Source organism: Rattus norvegicus, chromosome 15 (assembly GCF_036323735.1).
Source record: "Rattus norvegicus strain BN/NHsdMcwi chromosome 15, GRCr8, whole genome shotgun sequence".
Taxonomy (NCBI): domain Eukaryota; kingdom Metazoa; phylum Chordata; class Mammalia; order Rodentia; family Muridae; genus Rattus; species Rattus norvegicus.
The window spans coordinates 23408122-23434292 of NC_086033.1; the positions used below are offsets into that span (position 1 = coordinate 23408122).

Here is a 26171-nt window from a genome sequence, read left to right on the forward strand (position 1 = left end):
CACTGTTTGCTTTCATTAGCATGAATTGCTGATAAAAATTACCAGAAAGAAACACTTTAAATTTCATCTATAACTATATAAAAGATTTGCTGGAATTTTATAAACCTGACGTTGGTAGCTTAAGGGGTTGTGGTTAATGACAGTGACATATTAATAAACACTTCGTAATCACTGTGATAGGAGTTGAAAAGGTGAAACATTGTTCCTTACTTTTGATTCAGTTTTCAAACATTTACACGTTGGGAGCGCTGGGGCTTCTGAGATGAGATAGCAGCTGTAGAAACTTAGCATAACAGGCCATAATCATAGAAAAAGGTCACATGATCTGGGTCTCAGGACTTCAGAGGTCACTTGGAGCATGCAGTATCAGGTATTAATTTTAAAGCTTGGTAAAGTGCTGGCTAGTTGTACATGTATATATGTGTGTGTGTGTGTGTGTATACGCACCCATGTATATAGGTACATACATATATGTATATATAAGTATTGGAGAGAAAATACTTGAAAAATAATTGTGTCTGAAAGTATATGAAAGAATGTTTTCAATATGGACAGTTAAAATTGTCATTTTGTATACAGTACAGTACAACTTTACATACATTAAATTTAATCTAGAGGTGTTTAAAGCATACAGGAGAAGTATGTGGGTTATATTGAGACAGTGTCATTTTCTATAAGGGAGTCTCAGGCTCTTGTGGTTTCTAGAACCCCTTTCCCTTATGGATGTCGGAGGACAAGTGTATAGTGGGAAGTTTCTGAGAAATGACAAGTGCTATGTAGAGCTGCAGAGAGTGGGCATTGTATGAAGGGCCTGTGTCTCCTTATTTACCGTGTTAAGGATAACATTGGACCTAGAAGGCTTGCTTGCAGTTATGACTGCATATGCTTCCAGAGAAGTAATAGTGAACATTGCATGTGCTAGGAAGGAGAATGTGTGGTCCGTGATAAAATGGAAGAAGTAATATAAATGCAGAAGCCAAAGCATGATGGAATTTGTGGATGAAGGGTTTACAGAGGAGGCTGTGTTGAGCTGTCTTTAGGGCTGAGACACTTTACTAAGTAAATACTGGTCTTACCCTGTGTGGACAGAAAACTACTCGTTAGGGCCCAGGGGAGGTGTGTTAAGTCTTAATACTCCAGAGTATTAAGAGTGTAGTGGACAAAGATGAAAAGGTCATGATGGTTTGTGTGAGCCACTGTAGGAAATGGGACTTAGATTAGTTACTATTGGAGATTTTAGTCAGGTTAATAGAGTCAGGCTCATCGGTCTGTCCTGTCTGTCTGTCTGTCTACCTATCTACCTATCTATCTATCTGGTATACTGTAGAGGAATGGTGATGCTTGCATTTGATTTTTATGTATAATATATGTATTTATATTTTATAAATTATATATATTAAGGATTTATCTTTATTTTATGTGTCTATGAATATGAATATTTGGCTTCATGTCTGTTTGTATACCACTCAGAGGCTAGACGAGGGTGTCAGGTTTCCTGGAACTGGAGTTACAAATGATTGTGAGCCTGGGAACAGAACCCAGGTTCTCTGCGAGGGCAAAAAGTGCTCATACCTACTGAGCCATCTCTCTAGCCTCTGATTAGATTTTCATCTTAGAAAGAGTTCTTGGGGAGAATTTATGAGACTAGATTCCATGGGGCATTTCCATGTAGGCAGAAAGACTGTTTAGACAGTGTCCCAGAGTTAATCAGGGCAGAATGTGGTAGTGTGAAGAGGAAGAAGGCAGAGAGGTGCACAAGTTAAGATGACAAGACCAGCCTCCTAGCCATGTGGGAGGCTGACTCCCGAGGGACGTGTGATTTAGCAGTTAGATTTACATGCAAGCCACAGTTCATCACACAATAAATTCACCGCCAATTGATAAAGATATAAACTGCTCACCTAGACAAGATAAAACCAATCTAGTTCACCTAAATCTGAACCATCTTCCTCCGTAGACTCCATCTTGAGTCTCTCCTCTCCTCCCTCCTTCCTAGATGTTTTCTCTACCTACCCTTCCTTCTCATCCAGCGGTAGGCTTCCCCTTATCTTGGGCCTGCCTTGCTGCATAATGACATCACCTTTCACATCATCCTTTCTGTTTAATTTAAAAAAAAAACAAAAAAACCTTTTCTCTCAAATGTAAGCTGTGCACAACTGTTACCATTTGAAAATCATCTAAATGACTGTTTTCTCAAAGTTAATTAGCTTGGGTAGGCTATGAGACTTAATTAGTCTTCAACTCTGTCAGAAATCTGAGATTGACTAATAATACCTGAAATTATGAGAAGCGAGAAGCACAAAACATAGCTTCTAAAACTCAGCCAATTTATAGAGACTGTGATCACCTGACAGTCCCTCACTCCTCAAAACGTCTGCGCATCAGTCTTCAGCCTTCTGGCCCAGGATCATCTGACAGACTTTGTAATGCAGAATTTTGAATGGCTGATAATTCTGGCTTGGCAAAGATCATTTAGTCGGCCATTCTGCATAATGTGTCCCTTTCTGGACAGTATTTGTCTGAATATGAATTGAGGCAATTCTTGCCCAGTGGCTGTGTCTTGCCACAATTGGAGCAACTCCATTGAAGTTCACTTTTTTCTTAGAATCCAAGAAGGGGTGCTGTCAGGAGCAGACAGGTCTCTAGTCAATCATCTTTAATAAAGAAATGTCCATAAGTGTCATATTCTGTGGACTTCTGCACCTTTGAAGATTATCTATCTACACAAAGTGTTTCTTAACTGTTAGGCTTTGAACTATCTCAAAAACACCCTTCTAATTACTCAGAACCATGAGTTTGCTATCTGGCTCTTGAATTGCTAATCATCTAAAAACAGTTTATAATCGTAGTTTCCAGGACTGGGTCTAAGCCTTGTACTTTAAAGATTTCGTAACAAATAAGTTCTATGCCAAAGTAAAGATATGACTTTAGCTTAGTTACCAAATGAGATTATGGGCGTACAAATCAATCTAGCTAATTCTTCCCTATTAAATTATGACCATTTCTAAATTCCTCATAAGAACAACCTTAGAATAACCACCTTCATTAATGCCAGCACCTTGTGTAAGCAGCCCACAAAGGAAACTCCAGAGGAATGTAAAGAGGCATAGAAGCCAAGTGTTCTCTTGTCACCATTATTCTTTTTTTTTTTTGGTTCTTTTTTTCGGAGCTGGGAACCGAACCCAGGGCCTTGCGCTTCCTAGGCAAGCGCTCTACCACTGAGCTAAATCCCCAACCCCGTCACCATTATTCTTTTGAGACTGTTTTCCCATTGGAGCCCAGACTGGCCAGGAACTTGCCTTCTAGACCATGATGGCCTTGTATTCACAGAGGTCGCCTGCCTTTGCCTCCAGTGCCATCATGCCCAGTTGGAAAAAAAGTTTTTTATTGCAGTAAAATTTGGGCCAATTTTGAGTTAATCCTTTATTGGAGTGGGCAAGATAAAAATAGGCTGCAATTCGTGGTCTGTAGAAAGGAATGGATCTGGAATGTGGGAATTGTACCAGTAGGGAAGGTTGTTTTTTTTTTTGTTTTGTTTTTTTTTGTTTTTTTTTTCAGAGCTGGGGACTGAACTCAGGGCCTCGTGCTTGCTAGGCAAGCGCTCTACCACTGAGCTAAATCCCCAACCCCGTAGGGAAGGTTTTTATCTTTAAATCAATAGGTAACCATACTGTGGGCTGGGAATGGCTCTGAAAGGAGAGAACAGTGCCACGTACATTACAGATTTGATACTGTAGAGTAAGAAAGAAAGCTGGGATGAGGTGTTTGTAGTGACAGATTAAATATAAGACTAAACATTTTGTGGCAAAGCATTTTAGAAATTATTAACTTTTCTGGTGTGCTCATTGTTTGCTGTGATGACCTCCCCCACTTATATTTCATAAAGATGAACTAGATAAAAAGGTGGAAATGGTGATGGCACCCTCACAAAAGCAAGACGGATCACTTTTCCATCAAGAAACTAAACAAGAAGGCGGACCAGGAAAGAAGAAAGGCTTGTCAAAGAAGCAAAAGACAGAAAATGGTGAGCTGTGTAACCATGTGTTTTATGAATGCTGGTTATAGAGCGAGTGGCCAGCAGCTCTGGAACCCCACATGCTCCTTCACTTCTCCTTTGTGTGCACTGTGACCATGGGATGCTAATGCACGGCTAGAATTCTCCGCGACCCTACAGTCGCGTTGCTCTGATAGATGTGCCAGGAATGCTGTGTTTAAATCTAATTTTAAAAGGCTAGAATAGTTGTAAATATTCATAGCTTTGAAAAATAAGCTTGTATAAGCTATATAGAATGCAAGTATTCCCCAAATATTTACACTTACATTTTTTCAGACATCTTATTTTTTATTACAATTACTAACCTGTTATTTGGACACACTAATAATTTTTTTTAAAAAGTGATTTATTTTGGTGTTTTGTCTTATGGTGCTCGGGCTGTCTTCTAACTCACCCTGTCTTTGAGCATGACTTTGAACTTGTGATTGTCCTGCCTCTGGCTCCCCAGTGCTCTGTACAGGTGTGAGTTACCAAGCCTGGATGGTTCAGATTTGGTGCGGTGCTGAGGTTTGAACCCAGGGCTTTTCACCTGCTAGATGAGCACTCTCCCAACTGAACTGCATCTCCAGACCAGGGATGGCCTTAACGTGACATGTTCACTGTGACGTTCCATATACCTATATGTAGACATCTGTCTAGACATCTCTCTGTCCCTTTGATCATCCTTCCCAATGTCTAAAGTCTGTCCTTATCCCCTGGTCTCTTTCCTCCTCTTTATAGTTGTGCTTCTACTTTTAAGTTAGTTTTTAAAAATGAGAGAATGCATGTAATAGTCATGCTTTTAGAATATCAGTTGAAAATAATTCACATATGTTAGATCTGCATTACCCTGCATTTCTTATTTTTCCCTATATAACATTTGCATGTGTTGATGGCAGGCATCCAGTTAAAAGTGACAAAACAGTCTGATATATTTCAGAATTTTCCAGGGAAAGCTTGACTATAAGTTGATGGAGATTAGACAGCAATGTTTTTACAAATAGTGCTGGGCTGTCATATCACCCAGTGGCTAGAAAACTAAATTTGGAAAGAGAAATGATGACATTTTGTTTACATTAAAATTATGATGTATCAGACAAGTCATGAGATGGTATTATCTGCATATATTTGATACAATTAAACGTCACCAACTTTAAGAAGACATAGGGTTTATTAATACAAAACTCCTTATGGGAAAGGCTTCATAAGATCAAAGCCAGGGCCTCGTGCATGCTAGGTAAATGCTTTACCACTGAGCTGCATGCTCATGTCTGGAAGGTTGGTTGTAAAGGATTGTAATAAGGTTTCCATCTCAGTATAGACACCTGTTAACTCCAAACTCTTAGCAGAGTTTCTCACATTGGGAGAAAGCACAAAACTGGGAGCAAAACCTGTAGGGTTCCCTCCATGTTTTTTCTTTTCTTGAAGACAGGGACAGTATAACCTTGGTTTTCCTGAACTTACTCTGTAGACCAAGCTGGCCTCAAACTTAGAGGTCCATCTGTCTCTGCCTCCTGAGTGCTGAGATTAACGGCATGTCCCACCACATCCAGCCCTTCCTGTGTTCTTGCTAAGCATCCTAAACTGTGCTGTAGAAATTAAAGGCATGTTTGTTGGCAGGAGAAACTATTGCGAGCAAAAATGACAGAATTTGTAGCTAACATAGAAAGAAACTGAATTTAAAATGCTGGAAAATGCACAGGAAGCTGTGGGTTTAATCCCAGCACTCCCGAAACAGACGTGGAGGTGTATGCCTGGGTCGTCAGAATTTAGAGTCATCCTGGTTGCATAGTGAGTCCAGTGCCACTTACGAGGTTTGCTTCTGTTCAGACAGAGACATGGCTTGGTGTTGTATCACAGTTCATCTTTCTGAAGGCTGAGGCATGATGATCCCGTGTTCAGGTCATCCTGGGGTGCACAGTGACATTTCTTCTCAGAACAGAAGACAACCTCAGAAAGATTTAACAAGACTTAGGTAGAATTCTTCACAGTTACTGTTAGAGATGATGCACTACCCATTTAAGATGACTTAAATGATTTCAGAATATTAAGCTGATACTTTAGAAATCATGTTAAATGTGAAGTGGGAACTTGAAACTAAATTGAGCTAATAAGAAATTTTAGGCTCACCGCATTTGTAATTAAATGTAAGTGTGCCTGTATATTGTTTAATTACTTTGTTTTAACAACTCAGTAATTATGTTCTTAAGTTGCAGTCTTGGTGGACGAGCCCCTCACTCATGCCACTGCTTCTGTTCCTTCGGTGGATAATGCTGACTCAAGTCTCATGACGGATAAGAGAGGAGTTACTGATATGATTAAACCTGACCAAGTAGAAGGAATCCAGAAATCGGGAACAAAAAAGCTGAAGATTGACACTGACAAAGGTAGTTTGCAAAATGTTCCTGATCTGCATTGTTATAAAATATTGAGTCTTGGCCTGATGTACATTTTCTCATAAGATCAATGTATTGGAAAAATCAATGAAAATCCTTGAGGTAAAAGACTTATGTAGTTCTCTAGTCCAGGACTTCTTAACTTTTAAACACTTGACCATATTTTGCTTGAGGAATTTTTTTTTTTTTTTTTTTTTCGGAGCTGGGGACCGAACCCAGGGCCTTGCGCTTCCTAGGCAAGCGCTCTACCACTGAGCTAAATCCCCAGCCCCCGAGGAATTTTTTTTTTAAAGATTTATTTATTTATATATTATATGTAAGTACACTGAAGCTGTCTTCAGACACACCAGAAGAGGGCATCAGATCTCATTACAGATGGTTGTGAGCCACCATGTGGTTGCTGGGAATTGAACTCAGGACCTCTGGAAGAGCAGTCAGTGCTCTTAACCACTGAGCCATCTCTCCAGCCCGTGCTTGAGAAATTTTTATGCAATCCTAGGTTTATAAAATTGGTATGACCAGGGGTTGGGGATTTAGCTCAGTGGTAGAGCGCTTGCCTAGCGAGCGCAAGGCCCTGGGTTCGGTCCCCAGCTCCGAAAAAAAAAAAAAAGAAAAAAAAAATTGGTATGACCAGAAAACATTTTTAATAAAGGAATTTGTTTCAAAACAATTCTTTGGTGTGCATATAATTTTACCATTTGTTAGTTAAAAGTTATAAGAAAATTTGTATCCTAATGAGATGAGTGGGCTTGTTTATTTTTTAAAAGTTTTTTTATGATTTATTTAGTTTTAATTTTATGTGCTTTGATGTTTTGTCTACATGTGTGTCTGGGTGAGGATTTCAGATCCGCTGGAGTTAACAGACAATTGTGAACTGCTATGATGTTGCTAGGGACTGAACCCTGATCCTCTCATAGAGGAGCCACTGCTCTTAATTGCTGAACCATCTCTTCAGCTCAGGCTTGTTTATTTTTACTTAAAGAACTAAATGTTGGCTGGAGAGATGGTTCAGTGGTCTAAGAGTCTGCTCTAAGAGTGACTGAGTGGTCCACTCTTCCAGAGGTCCTGAGTTCAAATCCCAGCAACCACATGGTGGCTCACAACCATCTGTAATGGGATCTGATGCCCTCCTCTGGTGTGTCGGAAGACAGCTACAGTGTACTTATATATAATAAATAAATAAATCTTTAAAAAAAACCAAAGAATTAAATGTTAAGTATTTGGTATTACGGAACATCCTTATCTTTTTCTGAGTTGGTTGATAATTTTGATTTTTTAAAATCTTCTGAGCTGAAAATGTTGTTTCATATAAATATGTAGTACAAAATAATAAAAGTACATTCAGAAATGATCGAAAGTTTTGTCATAATCTTAAACCAAAAAAACCAAAAACAACCCCCTTCTGCCCCCGAAACTTAACGTAGACAACTGAAACAGCATTTAAAAAAACCAGACATTCTAAGAATACAGTCACGAGATAAACTATTTTGGTGCCTTCTTGCTGAGGGATGGAAATAGGAAAATACCATTCATCATCTTCTGTTCTTAACCTAGTGTTTCATAAGAGCAGAGGAGTTGATGTGTCCTGTAGAGATACTGCCACTAGGCTAGTCTCAGTTGGCTTATGGGGAGCCTTCCTGAGATAGAGGCAGGCAGGCCCAGCCTTCTGTGGGCAGCAACATCCTGGCCAGATAATGCTGTGTTATTTAAGAAAGCAGGCTGAGGGCTAGAGAGATGGCTCAGTGGTTAAGAGCACTGACTGCTCTTCCAGAGGTCCTGAGTTCAATTCCCAGCAACCACATGGTGGCTCACAACCATCTGTAATGGGATCTGATGCCCGCTCTGGTGTGTCTGAAGACAGCTACAGTGTACTTCTATATAATACATCTTTAAAAAACAAAAAACAAACAAACAAACAAAAAAACAAAACAAAAAAGGAAAGGCTGAACAACCATAGGGACAAAGCCAGTAAGCAGCTTTTCTCCTGACTTCTTTCAGTGATAAACTGTGATGTAGACATTTGTAATTGCCAGAAAGAGGGTATGTGATCTCCAGTAACTGGAGTTACAGATGACCTTGAGCCTGCATGTGGGTATTGGGAATTGAACCTTGGTCCTTTGGAGGAGTAACCAGTGCTTTTAACTAGTGATCCATAGCCCCTATGATAGACTGTTTTAGCTGGGCACATTCCTGTACTTGTAACACTCTGGATTGTGAGAAAGAGCTCTAAGCTCAATACTAACTGGGGCTACATAAAGAGATACTGTTGTAATGTATATTGAAGAGCAATTTTAAGTTTATATCAACATGAGTAAAGGGTTACAGAGATGACTCATTCTCCACGAGCATGGGCTGTTCTTTTAGAGGACCCAAGTTCAGTTCCCAGCCCTTACCAGGCCATTCCCAGCTCTCTGTGGCTCTGGTTCTAAGGCCTCTGCTACCTCACACAGATACTCATGCAGGCAAACACTAATGAGCCTAAAGTATCTTAAAGAACTGAGTAGAAAAGGCAGAGTTTCTATTCTCCATGTGCCCAAGATTATCTTTTAAAACATGTAGTGCCGCTGACGTGTAAAAAAGGCTTAGGCTGGCTGCTTTGGGTGTGGGAGAAGTTCTTGAAGAAAGGGAGTTTCTCTAGGGATCCCTAGAGGATGAGAGTAGGGAAGCTAAGAGATGTGTTATGCATACAGTGGTTTTTTTTTTTTTTTTTTCTTTTTTTCTTTTTTTTCCGGAGCTGGGGACTGAACCCAGGGCCTTGCGCTTGCTAGGCAAGTGCTCTACCACTGAGCTAAATCTCCAACCCCGTGCATACAGTGTTAAACATCACAACTGCTTCATGAGTTCGATCTGTTTGGAAGCCCGGTGTGTTGTTATAGTTCCCCGAGACTGACTTCTCGTGTGTGGAGTTTGTTTACTCAGACAGGATAATAAAGTTAGCTGAGGATATCATGACTACACCTGGTGCAGGTGCAGCATCTTCTAAATGCTTCGAGGACTAGTGAGATGCTGTAGGGGTGAGGGTGCTTGGTGCCAAGCTGGGTGACGTGGGTGGGTTCAAGTCTTGGCACTCATGGCAGGAGCGAACCGTCTCAGACAAGTTACCATCTGACTTGTGTACTCCACTCCCAAACAAACAAGTCAAAAGAATAAACCATAAGAGTGTAGTAGTAGTTTAGTACCCTGCTGCCTGGAAAACTTTTAGCTAATGTAATTTTTCCATGGTATAGACAATAAGCATTATTTTTTTTTCTCTTGACTAAAGTAGCTATTGTTACTTGACTTAAAGTCTGTTTTCTTGTGCTTATTGACTTTATGGGTCAGGGATTTTTTTTTTTTTTTATGTTTACGTTTGTTCAAATTATTGCTTGTGTCTCTAATGCTAACTTTGCCCTCCTTTTGTTTACAATTAAGAAAATGCCGAAGTGAAATTTAAAAATTTCCTTCTGTCCTTGAAGACGATGATGTTTTCTGAAGATGAGGCTCTCTGTGTTGTAGACCTGCTGAAGGAAAAGTCTGGAGTGATAAAAGAGGCCTTGAAGAAGGTAAGCAGTTGTGACCAGTTTCTAAAAGTTTACCATGTGAGGCATGCTGTAGTAGTTAATTTACATTCCTGTTCTTCATACCCTTATAACCACATCTAAATGTTCTGGAATGCTTTAGAAATTATTTCATATATATTTATGCTAATTTATGAACTCGTTTAGACAAGCATTCTTCGAGTCATCTGCTGCCAATTGTTCAAGGTGGGCAGAATATGTTCTGCAGTCATTGGATCCTGACTGAGTTGGAGCGTGCTTTGCTTTAGCTCACAGTCTAGCTGAAGGAACGGCAGATGATTTCTAGGTACACAGCAGGTAGTGCAGACTTTGTAATGGAAGATTGCACATTGGAAGGGCCCTAGGACCTTTTGTTCAGGGTTAGAGTTTCTCTTTGTGTGTAATGTTCTTTGCAAGGATACATGGTTTTTGGCTGGGGAGATAACTTTAGTCCATACAGTTCTTGATACACAAACCCAAGAGTCTGAATTTGATCCCTAGAACTGGCCACTGGGTACATGGCTTGCCACCATCATTTAGTGGTTAGTACTCTTGTTTCTGATCTCCAGACACTCATGTAAAACACTGGGTGCGGTGACATGCGCCTGTAGTCTTAGTGCCGGGGAGATAGAGGCAGAAGAGCCCTGGGGAGGGTTTGTGGTACTCACTAGTCTGCTAGCTAGCCAGCCCAGCTGAGTTAGTGAGCCCCAGAACAAAGAAACCCTGCCCCAAAAAACCCAAGGTTGATGGCTATCCTGAGAAATAGTATCTTACCCCATCCCTATCACTCTTTATGGATAACTCCCCTCTGCCATGTCTGACAAAAATAAAAAAACCCACCCAAACCCCAAAACCAGCAAAATCAAAAGCCTGTAAAATAAATCGCCTCAAAAATGAATCCCATGCAGCTAATGTTTTTACGGTTCAGGTTTACTACATCCCGTTGCATGTCCTTTGTCATATAGACAAGGGCCAACTTCGTAAGTGCCGGCTTGTGTGAGCCATGGCCGGGTATCTGCTAGTCAGTCGGTGTTAGATGGCTGGCTCAACTTCATTTTCAGTTATGGTGCACACATACGTACATGCTGTCCTCCTGTACCTACTTAGGTGTGTGATAGCACAGTTGGATTTTATCTGAAGTTATCACCTGTCCCTGCAGGCCTCTGGTGTGGGTTTTCCTTAGCCCACTCATCGGCCTTCTGTGCCTGGGAGGTGATCATCGAGATATAGATCAGTTATCCACTCACTGTTAGGACCATTAGTGCTTTTCTCTCCATGGAGCCTAGTATTCTCTTCAGTATTTTTCCCTTTGTAGCTGTGTTTAGTGACATCTTTCTTAACCTTCACTGCATTTTACTAAAACTTGCTCTTTTCTGGTTCTTCTAGCACAAGTCTCCTCTTTCTCCTCTTTGCCAGTATCAAGTGTGCCTTACTTGATAACTAATTATTTTAGAACTGTTTTGTCAGAAACTATGGACTTTTTCTTGTCACAGCACTCAAAGCCTGTCCATACGTCTGAGCATGTTAACAGTACGGTCAGCAAGTCTGACATTTTACATTGCTGTATGCTAGCTAGACTGTGGTTGTAAAAGTGAGGTTTTTAAGGCAATCAGCAGATACCTTTAACTTTAGCTATAACTTAGATTGCTCTGTTGCAATGAACTTTCTTGGTGTTTTTGCTGCGTTTTAAATTGCTTTTTTGAGACAGGGTTTCTCCATGTAGCCCTGGCTGTATTGGAACTCAATCTGTAGACCAAGCTGGCCTCAGTCACAGAACTCACTTGCCTCTGCCTGAGTGTTGGGATTGAAGGTGTGTGCCCCCACTGCCTAGTTTCCTGGCATTCTTGATTGGAGTTTGTTCTTTGGTTCCTTTAGTATAGATAGGTGAGTGTCTCTAAAGAGTTTTTAGTTACTGTGGTGTTTTGGAAAAGTTTGTAGCACAGGAGTGGCTTGAGGTAATTCTATACCTAGCTGTTGTCCTTCAGAGTGAAACATCTGTTGTAAGTGCCCATGTTCTTACTGAGGATGCTGCTGTTGACTCTCGGGGACAGTTAGAGATGGAGGCACTTGGGAAGCCTTGACGACTGACTGACTGGGGAGTCAGAATTCCTTTGCTTTTTAGTTAAGGTAGGCCTAGGAAAAAGTTAAGTAGTTATTAGGGGTAGCATTTGATTTAGGGCCGGTGAAACTCCCAAGTGGAAATAAAAGTAACATTGTCTAATGGACTAGTTGTAACCAAGCAGAAAAGGACACAGTGGCATTAAGTAAATGAGTAAAATTAACTCTTTCTTCCCTTAGACATTCTATTCTTTTAAAAGGACTAAGGTGTAAAAGGTAATGAAGACAGGTGAAGGGGGAGCTAATGTTTGCCTGGCACAGGAATTTCAGGTCCTTCAGGGACATTCTAGAGAATGTAATTCACTTGACAAGGGTGACTGCAGAGGTGCGCTGTGTGCGCTGCAGTGTGTAGAGTTCAGTCCCTCTAACCGCCCTCATGCCCGCCGTGAGGCAGCAGGGAGAGAGCCAGCAGAGCAACACCGTATTATGAGAGCACAGTTTGATCAAACTGTATGACAAGAATGTGAAGTTCAGGCTTTGTTTATGTGGAGAACAGTAAACAAATAATTGAAGGAAAGGGAATAATGTTAACCTTACTAAATTGTCATTCAAGTCTAAAGTCAAGAATTCAGGATTTTAATCTGACAAAACCTGGGAAGTAAAGTTTTCATGAGACTTTTTGAAAACTCAAACACAACTGTGGCCAACAAGTTTAAAGAAGGATAGTGGGACAGCCAAGGCCTGGGCCACCTTGAACCCGCAGAGTATGGAGGCAGCAGGAGTCGCAGGAGTTGTACGGCACATGGAAATGCTGCCATACACAGAGGATGGGGAGAGGGAAGGGAGTTGTCCTGACGGAGCAGCACGGAGCCTCGCTCTTCTGAGCCTTCCCTGCAGTCTTTGTGTGGGGTGGGTAGTGTCATTCTTGGGGCTGGCTGTTCAGGCAGTGAGGCCTCAGTTCCATTTGGGCCTCCCTCCCCCAAGCCCTGCTTCTGTGTTCTTAGTACAGTAAGGCTGATGCAATGTCTTTACTTCCCTTCATATAGCCTGTAAGACTGTCTTCTAACAAAGTTCTTGCCTGAAACTGCATTTGTTTCTCACGGCAAATGGGGCGTTGTGGTTGTGTTTTGTTTGTTCATTTGGGAATCGTGCTTGCTGACCTTACAGAACTGGCACTGGTGGCACTCGGTGTGCTGTGACAGTTGTTGACACCATGTTTAATTGCCACTACTCTTGGCTTTCCCTGTCCTGTGCTTTGAGATTACACATACCTGCTTCTTGGTGAGAGGTCATGTGATTTCAGTCTCTTAATCCTTTGGAAAAGTAACGGGGGACATTTTGACTTTTGGGCTTTTAAGTGTTAATTCTATACTACTTGTTAAAGTCGCTGCTGTGTACCCTACTAATTTTAGAATGTTTACTGTAGAGTGACTTAGCTGATTTTATTTGACTAGCGTGTGGCAGTCATTTTACCTTAGACGTGGTACTTCCCGTTGACCCATGGGCTCTTTATAGTAGCTGTTTCATGCTCACAGTTTCATTGAGTCATTTTATCATACTCATTGTGTCCTGATTTCTCAATTGTAGTCGAATAAAGGAGAATTGAGTGGCCTTCTGCATCAGCTTCAGGAGAAGGAGAGGCTGCTCACTGCCACGAAGGAAGACGCTGCTGCCACGAAGGAGCGCTGTAAGCAGTTGACGCAGGTGAAGACAGCCTTAGGTTCGGGGACGCGCTTCCTGAGGCAGGAGCAGTGACAGGCTTAAGCACCGTGTGCCTTAGTTTAATTTTTTATAGAATAAATTTATATAGAATAAAAACTTTCTTTTAGGATTTTCATATGAAAGACTTGTAATCATTCATGATATAACAAAAAATAAAAATATTTATTATTCTAACCAGAATAGCAAAACTATTGTACTCAGAAAACAAGAATTTGTTTTAAATGGACGCGATGTGGATCTGTTCTTCTAAGAAGCATAGCGTCCAATTATGTGACTCATGTGAAGCTTTCATTATGTTTGAAAAGTTTTATAATGAATATTTATAATTTTAAATTCTGCTTCTTTGAAACCTTAGACATTTTAGTCTGAGGGGTAAAAATCTAACCCCAAACAAACCTTTGTAAAAATATCTGTGTCAGCTGGGAGAATGGACGTGGAACTCTGGAGAGGATGTGTTTCCTCCGTTAGTAGAGTCGTGTAGACAAGTGTGTGTGATCTCATCAGTACCCCCCAGGGATTCGTGGCTCTCAGTGTAAGTCTTCTGTGAGCTTGACTAGTAAGAAAAGTCGGTGCAAGCACAAAAGAAGCTATAAGCTGCTTCCTTGTAATTAACTTTAATATATTTTGATGGGAACATCATTTAGTGCTGTTTTTTGAAATTTAAAACGATAGGTTAAGGCACCTTTTGATGTTTTGCTGTGAGCACACCCTTTAGTGGCTCTCGGTTGCGTCAACCCACATATCACTGTTCTGCATGCTGGGGATGTGTGTACTTGGTAACTAAGTTAAGTAGCTGCATAAAAAGTAAATCTGACTATCTCAAAATAAGATTCACTGTTTAACCAGAGTTTATATGGAGTTAAATGAAGTGCAGTGCTTTTTTTCCTGTAGTTTTGGTAGAGTCTTAGTTATCCCAGGCTGGTCTAAAGCTGGCTGTACAGCTGAGAATGACCCCCTAACTGTACCTCCAATGCTGGGATTGTAGATGGTTGCCAACATAAGTGGCTTTAGTATGGCACATTTAGTGTAACTCTTTAAAATTAACTGTTCAGTGTCTTGTATACCAGTATAACAGCTTTCAAGTATACATATGAAATATGTATACTTATGAAAATAAGTATATAAATAATTTCATAAGTTATGTAAAAACTTCAATTTGTTACAGTTTCTTAAAGCAGGGATGTATTCATACCTTCAGGTAATCAAAATTGCTTGCTTGGATAGTATTTATTCCAGGAGTTTGTATCTTTTAAGATTTGAATTAGAAAGATAAAGCTTTGCTTTCTAACTTAGCCATTTCTAAACTTCTTCCCTGCTTTAGACATACCATGTCTCTTCCTCTAAAAGACAGGCCTGTCTTTGGTTCCTATTCTAACACCTCCCCTGGTCTTTTCACTGAATTCAAAAGAAGAGTAAGAAATAATCACTGTTTTGGCTTAAAATGTTTTTTCTTATAATTGCATTAGCATGTAGGATTTATTTTAGGCTCACAGCCTTTATAATGATTGAATTGAAAAATGTATTTGAGATAGAAACAGTCTGATCAGTGTTTGTAAATGAGACACCGTGTGGAGAGCAGGGTCTGCGGAAGCTCTCGGCTTCTTCGCTTTACCCTTTGACTTTGCTTTGTACAAAGCCCTGACGGAGCATTCCTGCTGTGCTCCTGTTGGAACATTGTCTGCTTTGGAGTCACAACATGGTCTTCATATACTTCTTTCCTGGGTTACTATTCTAGGAAATGATGACAGAGAAAGAAAGAAGCAGCGTGGTTATGGCAAGGATGAAAGAACGGATTGGAACCCTGGAAAAGGAACATAACATATTTCAAAATAAAATGCATGTCAGTTACCAAGAAACTCAGCAGATGCAGATGAAGGTATGTTCGGAGTCTTGGAGAGTGAGAGGAATCATGTGCATTTGTTTAACGTTTAATGTTAATGGCAGGTTGAGCCATTGACATACAGTGGCTAACTATATATTCGTGACTATGAATGGTAATGATGGTTGCATAGCAGAATGGATATGTTTAATACCTTTGAACCTTGTACACATGAAAATGGCGGAACCAGCCATATGGTTCGGTGAGCTTGTTGCCAAGCCTGATTGATGACGAGTTCAATTCTTGGGACTCATGGTGGAGAGAGAACTAATTTAATGTTTCCTCTGAACACACGCGCACACATGCATGCATGCTCACACAGCACACATAGCACACGACAGACAGATGTGTGTAAAGAAGAGAGTGGCTTGGATGGTCTATTTTATCTCATTTTATGTTACTTAGCACGGTAAAACAACCCAGGGTCATGAATGATTTTCAAGTAGATTTTATGTTGTCTGTTAGTTATGCTTAATTTATTTATAACTTTATAAATGTTTATGCATATTTACAATGTTTAAACTTTGGATAGCTAAAACTTTTAGGGGAATGGGGTCCCCATTTGTTGTCCTGGGTGGTCTGTAACTTGCTATGTAAAGCAGACCACCCTTAAAACTCACAGACTCTCCCTGTTTCTGCCTCCCATGTGCTAGGATTAGAGGTATGGGCCACCTTATCCAACTTAAAGCCTTAAAAGTGTTGTGAGTGTGACACTGCCATGTTCTGCCTCTGCACTGGGTGTAAGCACCACCCGACACCTCAGTTCTGCATTGTGTTGGCATCTTACCTCAGAGGCATGTGAGTGATGTCTGGTGGGCTCCGAGCGTTTGTTCTTTAAGTCTCTTTGATAGTGACCTGAAAAGAAGGGTTGTATTTCATTTTTGTAATGCTTTATTAGAGTGCAATTTCTCTTAAAGGTGGCTTTGCTGATCTTTGCTTCCTAATAAATCTTTTATATTTTTAAAATAGTTTGAGCAAGTTCGGGAACAAATGGAAGCAGAGATAGCTCATTTGAAGCAGGAAAACGGTATCCTGAGAGATGCTGTCAGTAACACCACAAACCAGCTGGAGAGCAAGTATGTGTCCATTTGCCGCCTTGTCACCTAAATGACACAGCGTTTACCTCTGTCCTAAGGAGGCGTTGCTTAGTGATTGGCTTAACTTTGACTTCCTCCATCTGCTGCCAATCTTGAGTTACTTTTCAGGACCTAGATCCTCTGAACTCTGAGTAGTGCAGACTGCAAAGCCCCTTGGGCATGCGTTGCCAGTGAAGTAGCACACACGTGCTGAAGCCGCCCTCCTCCAGCCTCGCTCTTCTTAGATCTCATCATTCTCACAGCAGCTGCCATGCTGATGCTAAAAAGGATGGTCTTGAGCCTAAAAGTGGAGCCCGGGTGGTTCACGAGGACGCTAGTAGCCTTGACAAATAAGCACGGGTTATTATTTGCAATAAAGAAGTAAAAGCTTCCTCATTAGAATAAAAATGCTCTCTTCCTCTGGACAACAGGCCAAGTCCAGTTACAATGGTATTGGTATTAGGAGGGTGTTGGTTTTTTGTAAAGATTTATTTTATGTGTCTGGCGTATTTTGCCTTTCATGCCCGTGTACCACAGGTACGCCTGGGGTCTATGGGGGCCAAAAGGTGTCGGATTCTTTAGAACTAGAATTAGGATGGTTATGAGTCACATGTGGGCAATAGGACTGAACGTGGGCCTTTTGCAAAAGCAACAAATGCTCTTAGCTGATGAACTTTATGGCATCCATATTAGGAGGTTTTTAAATCAGTTTAACAGCAGCAACATCTATCTGTTCATACTGCTGAGTATTTGGTTAGCTATTTTTTTTCTTGATATTTCATAGTGATTTTTAGATGTAAAATTATTTTATTATTGTCATGTATTTGCCACAGTATGTGTTTTCCTGTTTCGTTCTGTGGAGTGTATATGGAGGCTACAGCCCGGGGTCCCTCCTGCCACCATGGAATTTGGGGTGGTACTTAGGTTTCTGAGCTTGCACCCCCTTTCCCACTTAGGCAGCCGTTCAGCCCTGCAGTAGTTTTTAGAGCTTGCGCTCATTTGAATTTTTAGAGTCCTCTTGGGAACAACAATATTCCTACTTAGTCATGTTCCTTTACATGTGCCTGTAAGGGGGTTCTAGCATATTTAACACAGGATATGTTATGCTCGTGAGTTCTCTGTGTGTGCAGACCCCTAATCTTGTCACCGTTGCAGGCAGTCCGCCGAGCTGAATAAGCTGCGCCAAGACTGTGGGAGGCTGGTGAGCGAGCTGAACGAGAAGACAGGAAAGCTGCAGCAAGAGGGGGTCCAGAAGAAGAACGCTGAACAAGCCGCCGCCCAGTTGAAGGTGAGCCTCCTGCCTGCCTGCCTGCCCCCCTGTACCATTTTGTAAATATGATGATACCCACTTCTGTGACATAACAGTGTGGGGGTTGGTCTGAGAATCTAGTGTGAAGTTTCATCAGATCCACATTCTAAGGGCTCTGTGTTCTCAAAGTTATGCCTTGATCAAAGCATTGATTGTAGGCCTGGATTTGGAGCTACAGACTGAGAGAAGAAAAACGAAGCCAAGTGATTGACAAGGAAGGGTAGAATTATTGTGTGTGTGTTTTTTTATACATGCCTACCCGTGTAAGGCAAAAGTAATTTTAGGAAGGAATCTAGCATTACTTTTATCCTCGATAACTCAGTCAAGTCAAATTGAGCCCTCCTCAGCATGGGTGCCACGCCTCCCCCGCGCCTCCCCCGAGCCTCCCCCACACCTCCCTCAAGTGCCACTCCAGCAGCTTCCCCTGGAACCCTTGGCGAACAGAGACGGCTGAGATGCTTACTGGTAAACATGTAGGTTCTCAGGCTGCCCAAAGCAGAGCAGAGTCACTCTCTCATTTTCATGAACTTGGGAACTTACATGTTGATGGGATGATAGCTACCTGTTCCTCCCTTTTCTGAGGAAGATTTTCTGAAAATGCATAGTTCAATTTATAGAGGTTATATGCAGCCTCACTGTTACCCCCATCCACACTCATACAGAGTTTACCTTGATGCCAGTTCCAGACAGCTTTAGAATTGCCTATAGAAAATGTAACTCGCTTTTTCTTTCTTTTTCTTTTTCAAGTTTTGTTCAATACTTTGTGAAAGTGATGCCGGTGTTGTTCCTTTAATACTAGGGTTTCTGGGGGATTTATTGCTGACACAAATGGATGAGTGTGATAAGTGGCATCACAATGAATAATCTTAGTGTTTTACAATATTTTTATTTCAAAATAGGTAAAATTTTAGGTGCTCACTGAGATTTAGCAATAGATACTGTCTTGTCTCTTAATAGCTTAGGGTCTCAAGAATAGTTGATGAAAATGGCTGATAGCTTAGTGGGTCAGATAAGAATGGGGCAGCCGTCCTTCGTGCTCTAACAGTCTGTAGAGCTGAGTTCCCGAGCTGGAGGATACATAGGTGTGGCCAACAAGAAATGCTCTCTTTTTACAGCTGGAGTCTTGTCGGGGCTGATTTTTTTTTTTTTTTTCCTTTTTAAATATCAAGGTTCAACTACAAGAAGCCGAGAGGCGTTGGGAAGAAGTGCAGAGTTACATCAGGAAGAGGACGGCAGAGCATGAGGCCGCACAGCAAGGTAGAGGAAGCGTTTGTACAGATGGACACAGCCTCTCTCCGCTGTCTGAGGGGACAGATTAGTTGGCATTCAGCAGAGTCAAGGGAAAATACATTTTTGTCCTTTTAGATTATGTTATTTCTTCAACATTTGTTAGATAGTGTAAAATAAGCAATCTTGTGGCTTTGTCCGTAGTGGTACTGCAGGAAATTAGCATCTAACGGGCCCATGAGAGCATGGCTGTGACCCTGTTTCCCCTGTAGCTGACCTTTGGTCTTGTTGGTACTTGTAGTCTTGTGGAAGCAGCTTCTCGATTAAGATGACCCAACCTTGTGTTAGATTTGACATAAACTCTAGCCAGAACATCTTTCTAAACTTGAGTGTGACTCCATGTAGATGAATAAGCGTTTATCCTATGGGTAGCTCTTGGGTTTCCTCTGGTCATCCCTTTTGGTCAACACCAAAATAAGCACAGGATACTTTACAGCTTCTGTTTTTTTTTTATAAACGTGGTATTTATGCTAAGGTTCTTTTTTTTTTTTTTTTTTTTTGGTTCTTTTTTTCGGAGCTGGGGACCGAACCCAGGGCCTTGCGCTTCCTAGGCAAGCGCTCTACCACTGAGCTAAATCCCCAACCCCTATGCTAAGGTTCTTTAACTTGTTTAAATATGCAACATTTTATATGTTGTTATGACTGGAATACAGGAATCTTGCTAGAAGGCTATCAGAATAAACCAAATAGCTTTAGAAAATAAGATGGCGCTATTTAACTGTTGTTTTAAGTTTATTTCGTCTTATGTATATGAGTATTTTGTATGCATGTGTGTATGTGCATTGTGTGCATATGTGCCCCAAGAAGTCAGAAAGAGGTATGGGATTCGCCCAGAACTGGAGTTACAGAAGGCTGTGAGCTTCTATGTGGGTACTGGGAACCAACCCTGTGTCATCCAGTGTTCTAACTGCTAGGCCATCTTTCCATCCTGTAACTGCTCCTGTACCTTTATTTACTCTTACTGGGTTACCGCATAGTGTGCTCTAACGGATCATGCCTTTTTAGAGCCTCAGTATTTTACATGTATGCACGCAGTATTGGCTGGAGTCTCTGTGAGAGAATAAATACACGGTCTATTTCTTTCTGAGATTTGGACTTCATTAAATTATTTTTTTCTTTTTTCATTTTCTCTTTCCTGCTCCCTCTCTTTCTCCCTGTTTTATAGTTTTGTTTTCCTAGACAGGGTTTCTCTGTGTAGTTTGGCTGTCCTGGAACTTGCCCTGTAGACCAGGACATCCTCCAACTCATAGAGATTCCCCCTGCCTCTGTCTCCAGAATGCTGGGATTTAATGTTGTGATCGCATTTTTCTTTTTTAAGATTTATTTATTTATTTATTTATTTAATGTATGTGAGTACACTGTAGCTGTCTTCAGACACACCAGAAGAGGGCATTGGATCCCATCACAGATGGTTGTGAGCCACCATGTGTTTGCTGGGAATTGAACGCAGGACCTCTGGGAGAGTAGCCAGTGCTCTTAACCACTGAGCCATCTCTCCAGCCTTGCGTTTTTCTTTAGAGCTGGGTAATATACTCCATTATTCACACACACATGCACGCACATGCACGTGTGCACACACACTCCGTAGGTACCACATTCTCACTATCTATTGATAGACATCAGGTTGATTCTGATGATGGCTATAGTAAAGAATTGCTTCCTTTTGGTAGAAACTGACTTTGTGTTACAGAAAGTAAAGTGTTATCTGGGTTCTCCTCCGTATCTCAGTGTTCTAAAATGTTCTAAATGTGCTTCCATTCCATCAGTGCTCATTTTCTGTCATCATGACCAGGATGCATGTTAAATTCATCCGTTATGTGTGCTGTTTAGTTCCTGAAGCTGATTCCCACTGGATTTTCCCTTACTTGATGCTGTTTTATTTAAAAATTTTTGCCTAATGTTAAACATTTCTTATTCCACAATCCCTGAACGTCTTAACTGCTGGAGGCAGGGATTGTGTGACTTTCCTCATGGCCCCCTGGAGGTGTGGCCTTCATGCTCTAGTGCTTGCTGCTCTCTAGTCCTAAGGCTCACTTCTCCCTGCCCTGTTTGCTCTTTGTCACTGCCACCTTCTCTCCTACACTGGACGCGAATGCTTTGTTCTGTTCTGCTGGTCCTGGTCGCATAGGAGGATGCCTAGAAGTGCATTTGTGGACGGAGGCTTTAAGTTCTGAAAAGGTTTTTACCATGTAAGATTGGTTTACCTGGAGGTTGAGCTGTAAGTTAGAAATGATTTCTCCTCAAGGATTTTGATAGCATGACTTAATGTTTTAATTTTAACTGTTGGTAATAGATGTTTTGCTTCTGTGAGTTCTAGTCCCAGATATGTCCATTATTACATGCTTAATTTTTAGTAGTTCTTCCTGAGTTGTATTTCCTTATAAATGTGAGCACTTGCCTTTATTAAGGTAGGGACATATTAAGACACATGCCCAGCTACATAGTTCTCTCTGTGGTAGTAGGTTCCCTCTGACCTATGACTTGCTCATAGTTTGGGACAGGGTGATGACTCTCCTGTCACTAACCTTTTGATTTAGGTTTCCCTTCCTCTTTTCTTTTCTTTTTTTTTTTTTTTGGAGCTGAGGACCGAACCCAGGATCCCTTCCTCTTTTCTACTTAATTAATGGTTGTCATTAAACACGTTGTCTTCATTTATTGTGATTTGAGTTAATAAATAAACTTTTTCTCATTACTTGTGTGCGTGCGTGCGTGCGTGCGTGCGTGCGTGTGTGTGTGTGTGTGTGTGTGTGTTCTATAGGAAGAAAGGAAACAAAAAAATTATCCTTCATTTCAAATTATTATTATTATGCTATTTTAAATGTCAGCTTTTAGAAAATAGATTTCTTGGCATCTCTCTTGTAGCAGAGTTCAAGGAATTTTCATGGAATTTGTTAGCATAATTATTAGGGTATCTTTAGGGAAACAAAGAGTGCTCTCAGGAAGTGGTAGAACCATGCTTGCTGAATAGGCAGTATTGTGCTACGTCCTGGGCCCAGCTCTGGACACGGAGAGACTTACAGACTGTGGTCCAGAGTCTCGCTCTTACGGCAAGAGGAATCAGACAGGTGGTGGGTGCTGTACAGAGAGGATGAGCCACTGAGAGTGCAGAAGGGGACAACGGATCAGTGCCAGTGTTCCAGAGAGGGCAGCACATGCACTGAGGGTGCATCGGGTAGAGGAAGGAAGAGCCATTTTGTAAGTACAGTATTTTTGTCTACTACAGACTTACAGAGTAAATTTGTGGCCAAAGAGAATGAAGTCCAGAGCCTGCATAGTAAGCTCACGGACACCTTGGTGTCCAAGCAGCAGTTGGAGCAAAGGCTAATGCAGTTAATGGAGTCAGAGCAGAAGCGGGCGAGCCAAGAGGAGTCCATGCAGATCCAAGTGCAGGTATCTGTGTGTTACATGTGCTACAATAGTAACTAAAGCCAAGAACTAGAGAGGGATGGAGATGAGCTGTTGGAGAGGTTGGGGGGAAGTGGTCTAATCTTAATTTAATTCAAAAATTACAATTAAAGAAAAATCCAAAACTTATGTCTAAATACTTTGAATAAATTTCTGTTTCTGTGTTCAAATCATTAAGAAAAAGAAATTAGGGTAAGTGTGGTATGTCCTAATTATTTTTTTAATTAATCTATTTAATGTATACAAGTAAACTATAGCTGTCTTCAGACACACCAGAAGAGGGCATCAGATCCCATTACAGATGGTTGTGAGCCACCACGTGGTTGCTGGGAATTGAACTCAGGACCAGTGCTCTTAACCGCTGAGCCATCTCTCCAGCCCATATGTCCTAATTCTTAATGGTGGTAAATAATAATATTTAATCTTTGAGCATGTGTTAAAGACGACTCACCCACTTCCTTAGGACTTCATGTGATAAGATCAGGGACAGTAAAACAGCCTCAATGTCTGCCTTGTAGATGAACTCAGAGAAGAATGCTTAGCTGCTTTAAATAAAGATAATTTAAAGATATCAAGACTACGTAAATCTTTGTGTTCATGTATTCTTGGATATTTATTAATGGCATCTTTGTTCTCTCTTTTTTTCCTATTGATGAAAGGATATTTTGGAACAAAATGAGGCCTTGAAAGCTCAGATTCAACAATTCCATTCCCAGATAGCAGCTCAGGTAATGGTGCTTTCTAACTGGTTACATTAGTCAGAACTTTCCAGCCTTTTAAACAGTTTCCTGAACTCAGCTGTAGTGCCAAACTTTTCAGTAGTTGGGGGTGAGTCAATGAATCAGTTTGCAGTGGTCCAAAGTTTCAAACACTAAATAGTATAGATAATAGTTGAGCAGCACTAAGAACCCCAAACCGGTGTAATGAGGAGGGGTAGGTGAGAATACGTAGTCCTGGGCAAACGCTCTGAGCTCTGTCACAAACCAGTTGGATAGCCAGTGTAAGTGTGTAGGTAGGGCTGATGGCGGGATTGATGCTCTGTCACAGAAAATGGACTTTGTTCAGGAATCCCACATGTGCACAGGTTGTATTCACAGAAGATTCAGCTTGAAATGTAGAATTCAGTTTAGGTAATGGCAAACATTGCAGAGTTTAAAAAGGTAGTATGCTAAGACCTGTCATTTGATTCCACTGCTCCTTTCTTTGATTGATTGATTGATTGATTGATAGGCTTTAGAAAATAAACAATAGAACATTCAGAAAAATGTGAAGGTTTCCATAAATACATATACTATAAATTTCAATTTCAGTTGAACGTTAAAAATCATTCATAGCAACAAGTACTAGACATTTGACTCTCGACTGCAGAGATGGCTCAGTAGTTACGTGTGCCTGCTGCCCGTCCAGAGAACCAGAGTTTAGTTCCCAGCACCTGTACCAGGCCATTCACAACTGCCTGTAACACCAGCTCCAGGGAGTCAAATGGCCTCCTGGTCACTGCACTCATTAGCTCATTCCCCCCAGTGCTTACACATATTCCAAATTTGGCTCTTACATAAAAAGTGATTTTTAACTTTAAATGTGAATTATAGTGTGCAAACTCCCAAAGCTTTGTGCATAGTGGTTTTTTTGTAGAGATGATACTGTAAAACTAGCGGGGGGGGGGGGGGGGGAGAACCATCTAATTCAGCAAAATGGAGCTGTGTGTTTGTGAGTTACCAGTCTTTATTAGCTGAGAACTTGACAGTGGAAAGACAGCACCGGCGTTCTCCTCATGGTCTGATCATGAAGGGATCCTTTCAGACAGGTTTGCGGAGGAGGAGATGCACGGGGTAGAGACGGCCTTTGTGGCCGTCTCTTATGTACTTGTTGCTTGTCATTATTCTGCGATGTGATGTGGAATTCCTTAATAGTGCTGTTGGTGCTCAGACAGACATGTTTTCAGAGCGGTAGCCCCTCCCCGCAGGCCAGACTGTCTTTAACAGCTTTATATATGTCAGTGTCCCTCTCTTTGTAAAGCTCTGCTGTGATTATTGTACAGCTTTTAAGCTTGTTCTCAAATGCTCTTATGTTGATAATGTTTTTCTTTCTCAGACCTCTGCTTCAGTTCTGGCAGAAGAATTACATAAAGTGTAAGCTTGCTACTCCACACTTCTCTTGTAACTGATAACCACTAATGATACCTGTTTGATACAATACACAATTAATGTCATACTCTCACCTGTTTGGAAAGTTATCCTAACTAAATTCTATTTTGCTCTTTTCTTCTAGCCTATGTCTGTTTAGTCCCGAATGTTACACTTTGTTTTTGTCATTATGAAAGAGCTGTCTAACTTTCCTCCATTTGGGACATTGGGAATTATGTAGAAGAGGCAGTTGTGTTTTCAGAGTCATGGATGGAAAGAAAGTAGTGCTTGAGCCTGCTTTGTACCCTGGCTCTTCTGTATCTAGCCTGTGGCAGTAGGCTGTATGCTCATATGCATGCGCTCATTTGCATAGTTTCAAACTGTACAGATATGGGTCAGTTGTGTGCAGATGACCTGTAATCTGGTTTTGATACCAGACTTTTCAATGTAAATTAGCTTCTTTGACTTAAGTTTCAAATAATTGATCTGTCTGTCTGTCTATTCCTCTGTGTATCTATGATTTGAGGCCTTAGTCTGTAGTCTAGACTGGCCTTGATTTTGTGGTTATCTTTCTGCCTTTGCCTCCAGAGTACAGGTGGAGCATAAAATAGGGGATATTTTGGGCTGTAAAAATGCTTTAGTAGGAAAGAAAGGCTCTTTGTCAAGCCTGATGGACCAAACGCGTCCTGCTTTCACACACTGGAAGGAGGGAGCAAACTTTGCAAGTTGTTCTGTCTCTCTCTCTCTCTCTCTCTCTCTCTCTCTCTCTCTCTCTCTCTCTCTCTCTCTCTGTCTCTCTGGGGCTCATGCTTTGTGACAGTTACTAGTATACTATTAGACTAAATAGTGTCTCTAGAGAGAGAAAGTACCATCATACGAGAAACTTATTTAGTTAAGATGGTCCTTTCCATGTAAGATATTTAAATCCTGTTGTTTGGAAATGCTTATTAAAAGCACAAATGTCTTTTCTTGAAGGATTGCAGAAAAGGACAAACAGCTAAAGCAGACTGAAGACTCATTAGCAAGCGAACAGGATCACTTAGCAAGCAAGGAGCAGGAACTTAAGGTACAGTATGTCCTACCGCTTGCTGTAGTATTTTATGGGACTCAGTTGAGTTACCCTAAAGATTGTAGTCGGTGTGTATTTGTATGAAGGAAGAGCAACACTGTAGAACTATGGAAAGTGCTTTCTTTTTTCTCAACTGTAAAGGATACTTCTTCAGCTCTAAAAAGGAAAAACCCAGAAGGTCTACCCATAATGCATTCCATAACAACTTCAGAAGTGTGCCAAATAACAGAAATTTGATTACTTTTTTTCTTTACGAAGTTCATTATTTGAGACCG

The 26171-nt window shown here is 41.0% G+C and overlaps 1 protein-coding gene across 50 annotated transcripts in view; it reads left to right on the top strand.

Annotated features, from left to right (window-relative positions):
• The window catches only part of Ktn1 (kinectin 1), a 92492-nt gene that overhangs the window by 15552 nt on the left and 50769 nt on the right, over window positions 1-26171 (top strand). For 39 of the 50 annotated variants that reach the window (XM_039093793.2, XM_039093792.2, XM_063274787.1 and 36 more), the window contains exons 3-14: window positions 3887-4024; window positions 6244-6420; window positions 9841-9971; window positions 13611-13727; window positions 15481-15621; window positions 16594-16700; window positions 17856-17988; window positions 19179-19266; window positions 22520-22686; window positions 23361-23429; window positions 24796-24833; window positions 25803-25893. In XM_039093793.2, coding sequence (XP_038949721.1) covers window positions 3887-4024; window positions 6244-6420; window positions 9841-9971; window positions 13611-13727; window positions 15481-15621; window positions 16594-16700; window positions 17856-17988; window positions 19179-19266; window positions 22520-22686; window positions 23361-23429; window positions 24796-24833; window positions 25803-25893 — 1397 coding nt within the window. The remainder of the gene's footprint in view (window positions 1-3886; window positions 4025-6243; window positions 6421-9840; window positions 9972-13610; window positions 13728-15480; window positions 15622-16593; window positions 16701-17855; window positions 17989-19178; window positions 19267-22519; window positions 22687-23360; window positions 23430-24795; window positions 24834-25802; window positions 25894-26171) is intronic. The other 11 variants (XM_063274792.1, XM_063274784.1, XM_063274798.1 and 8 more) reach the window with 1 other exon arrangement.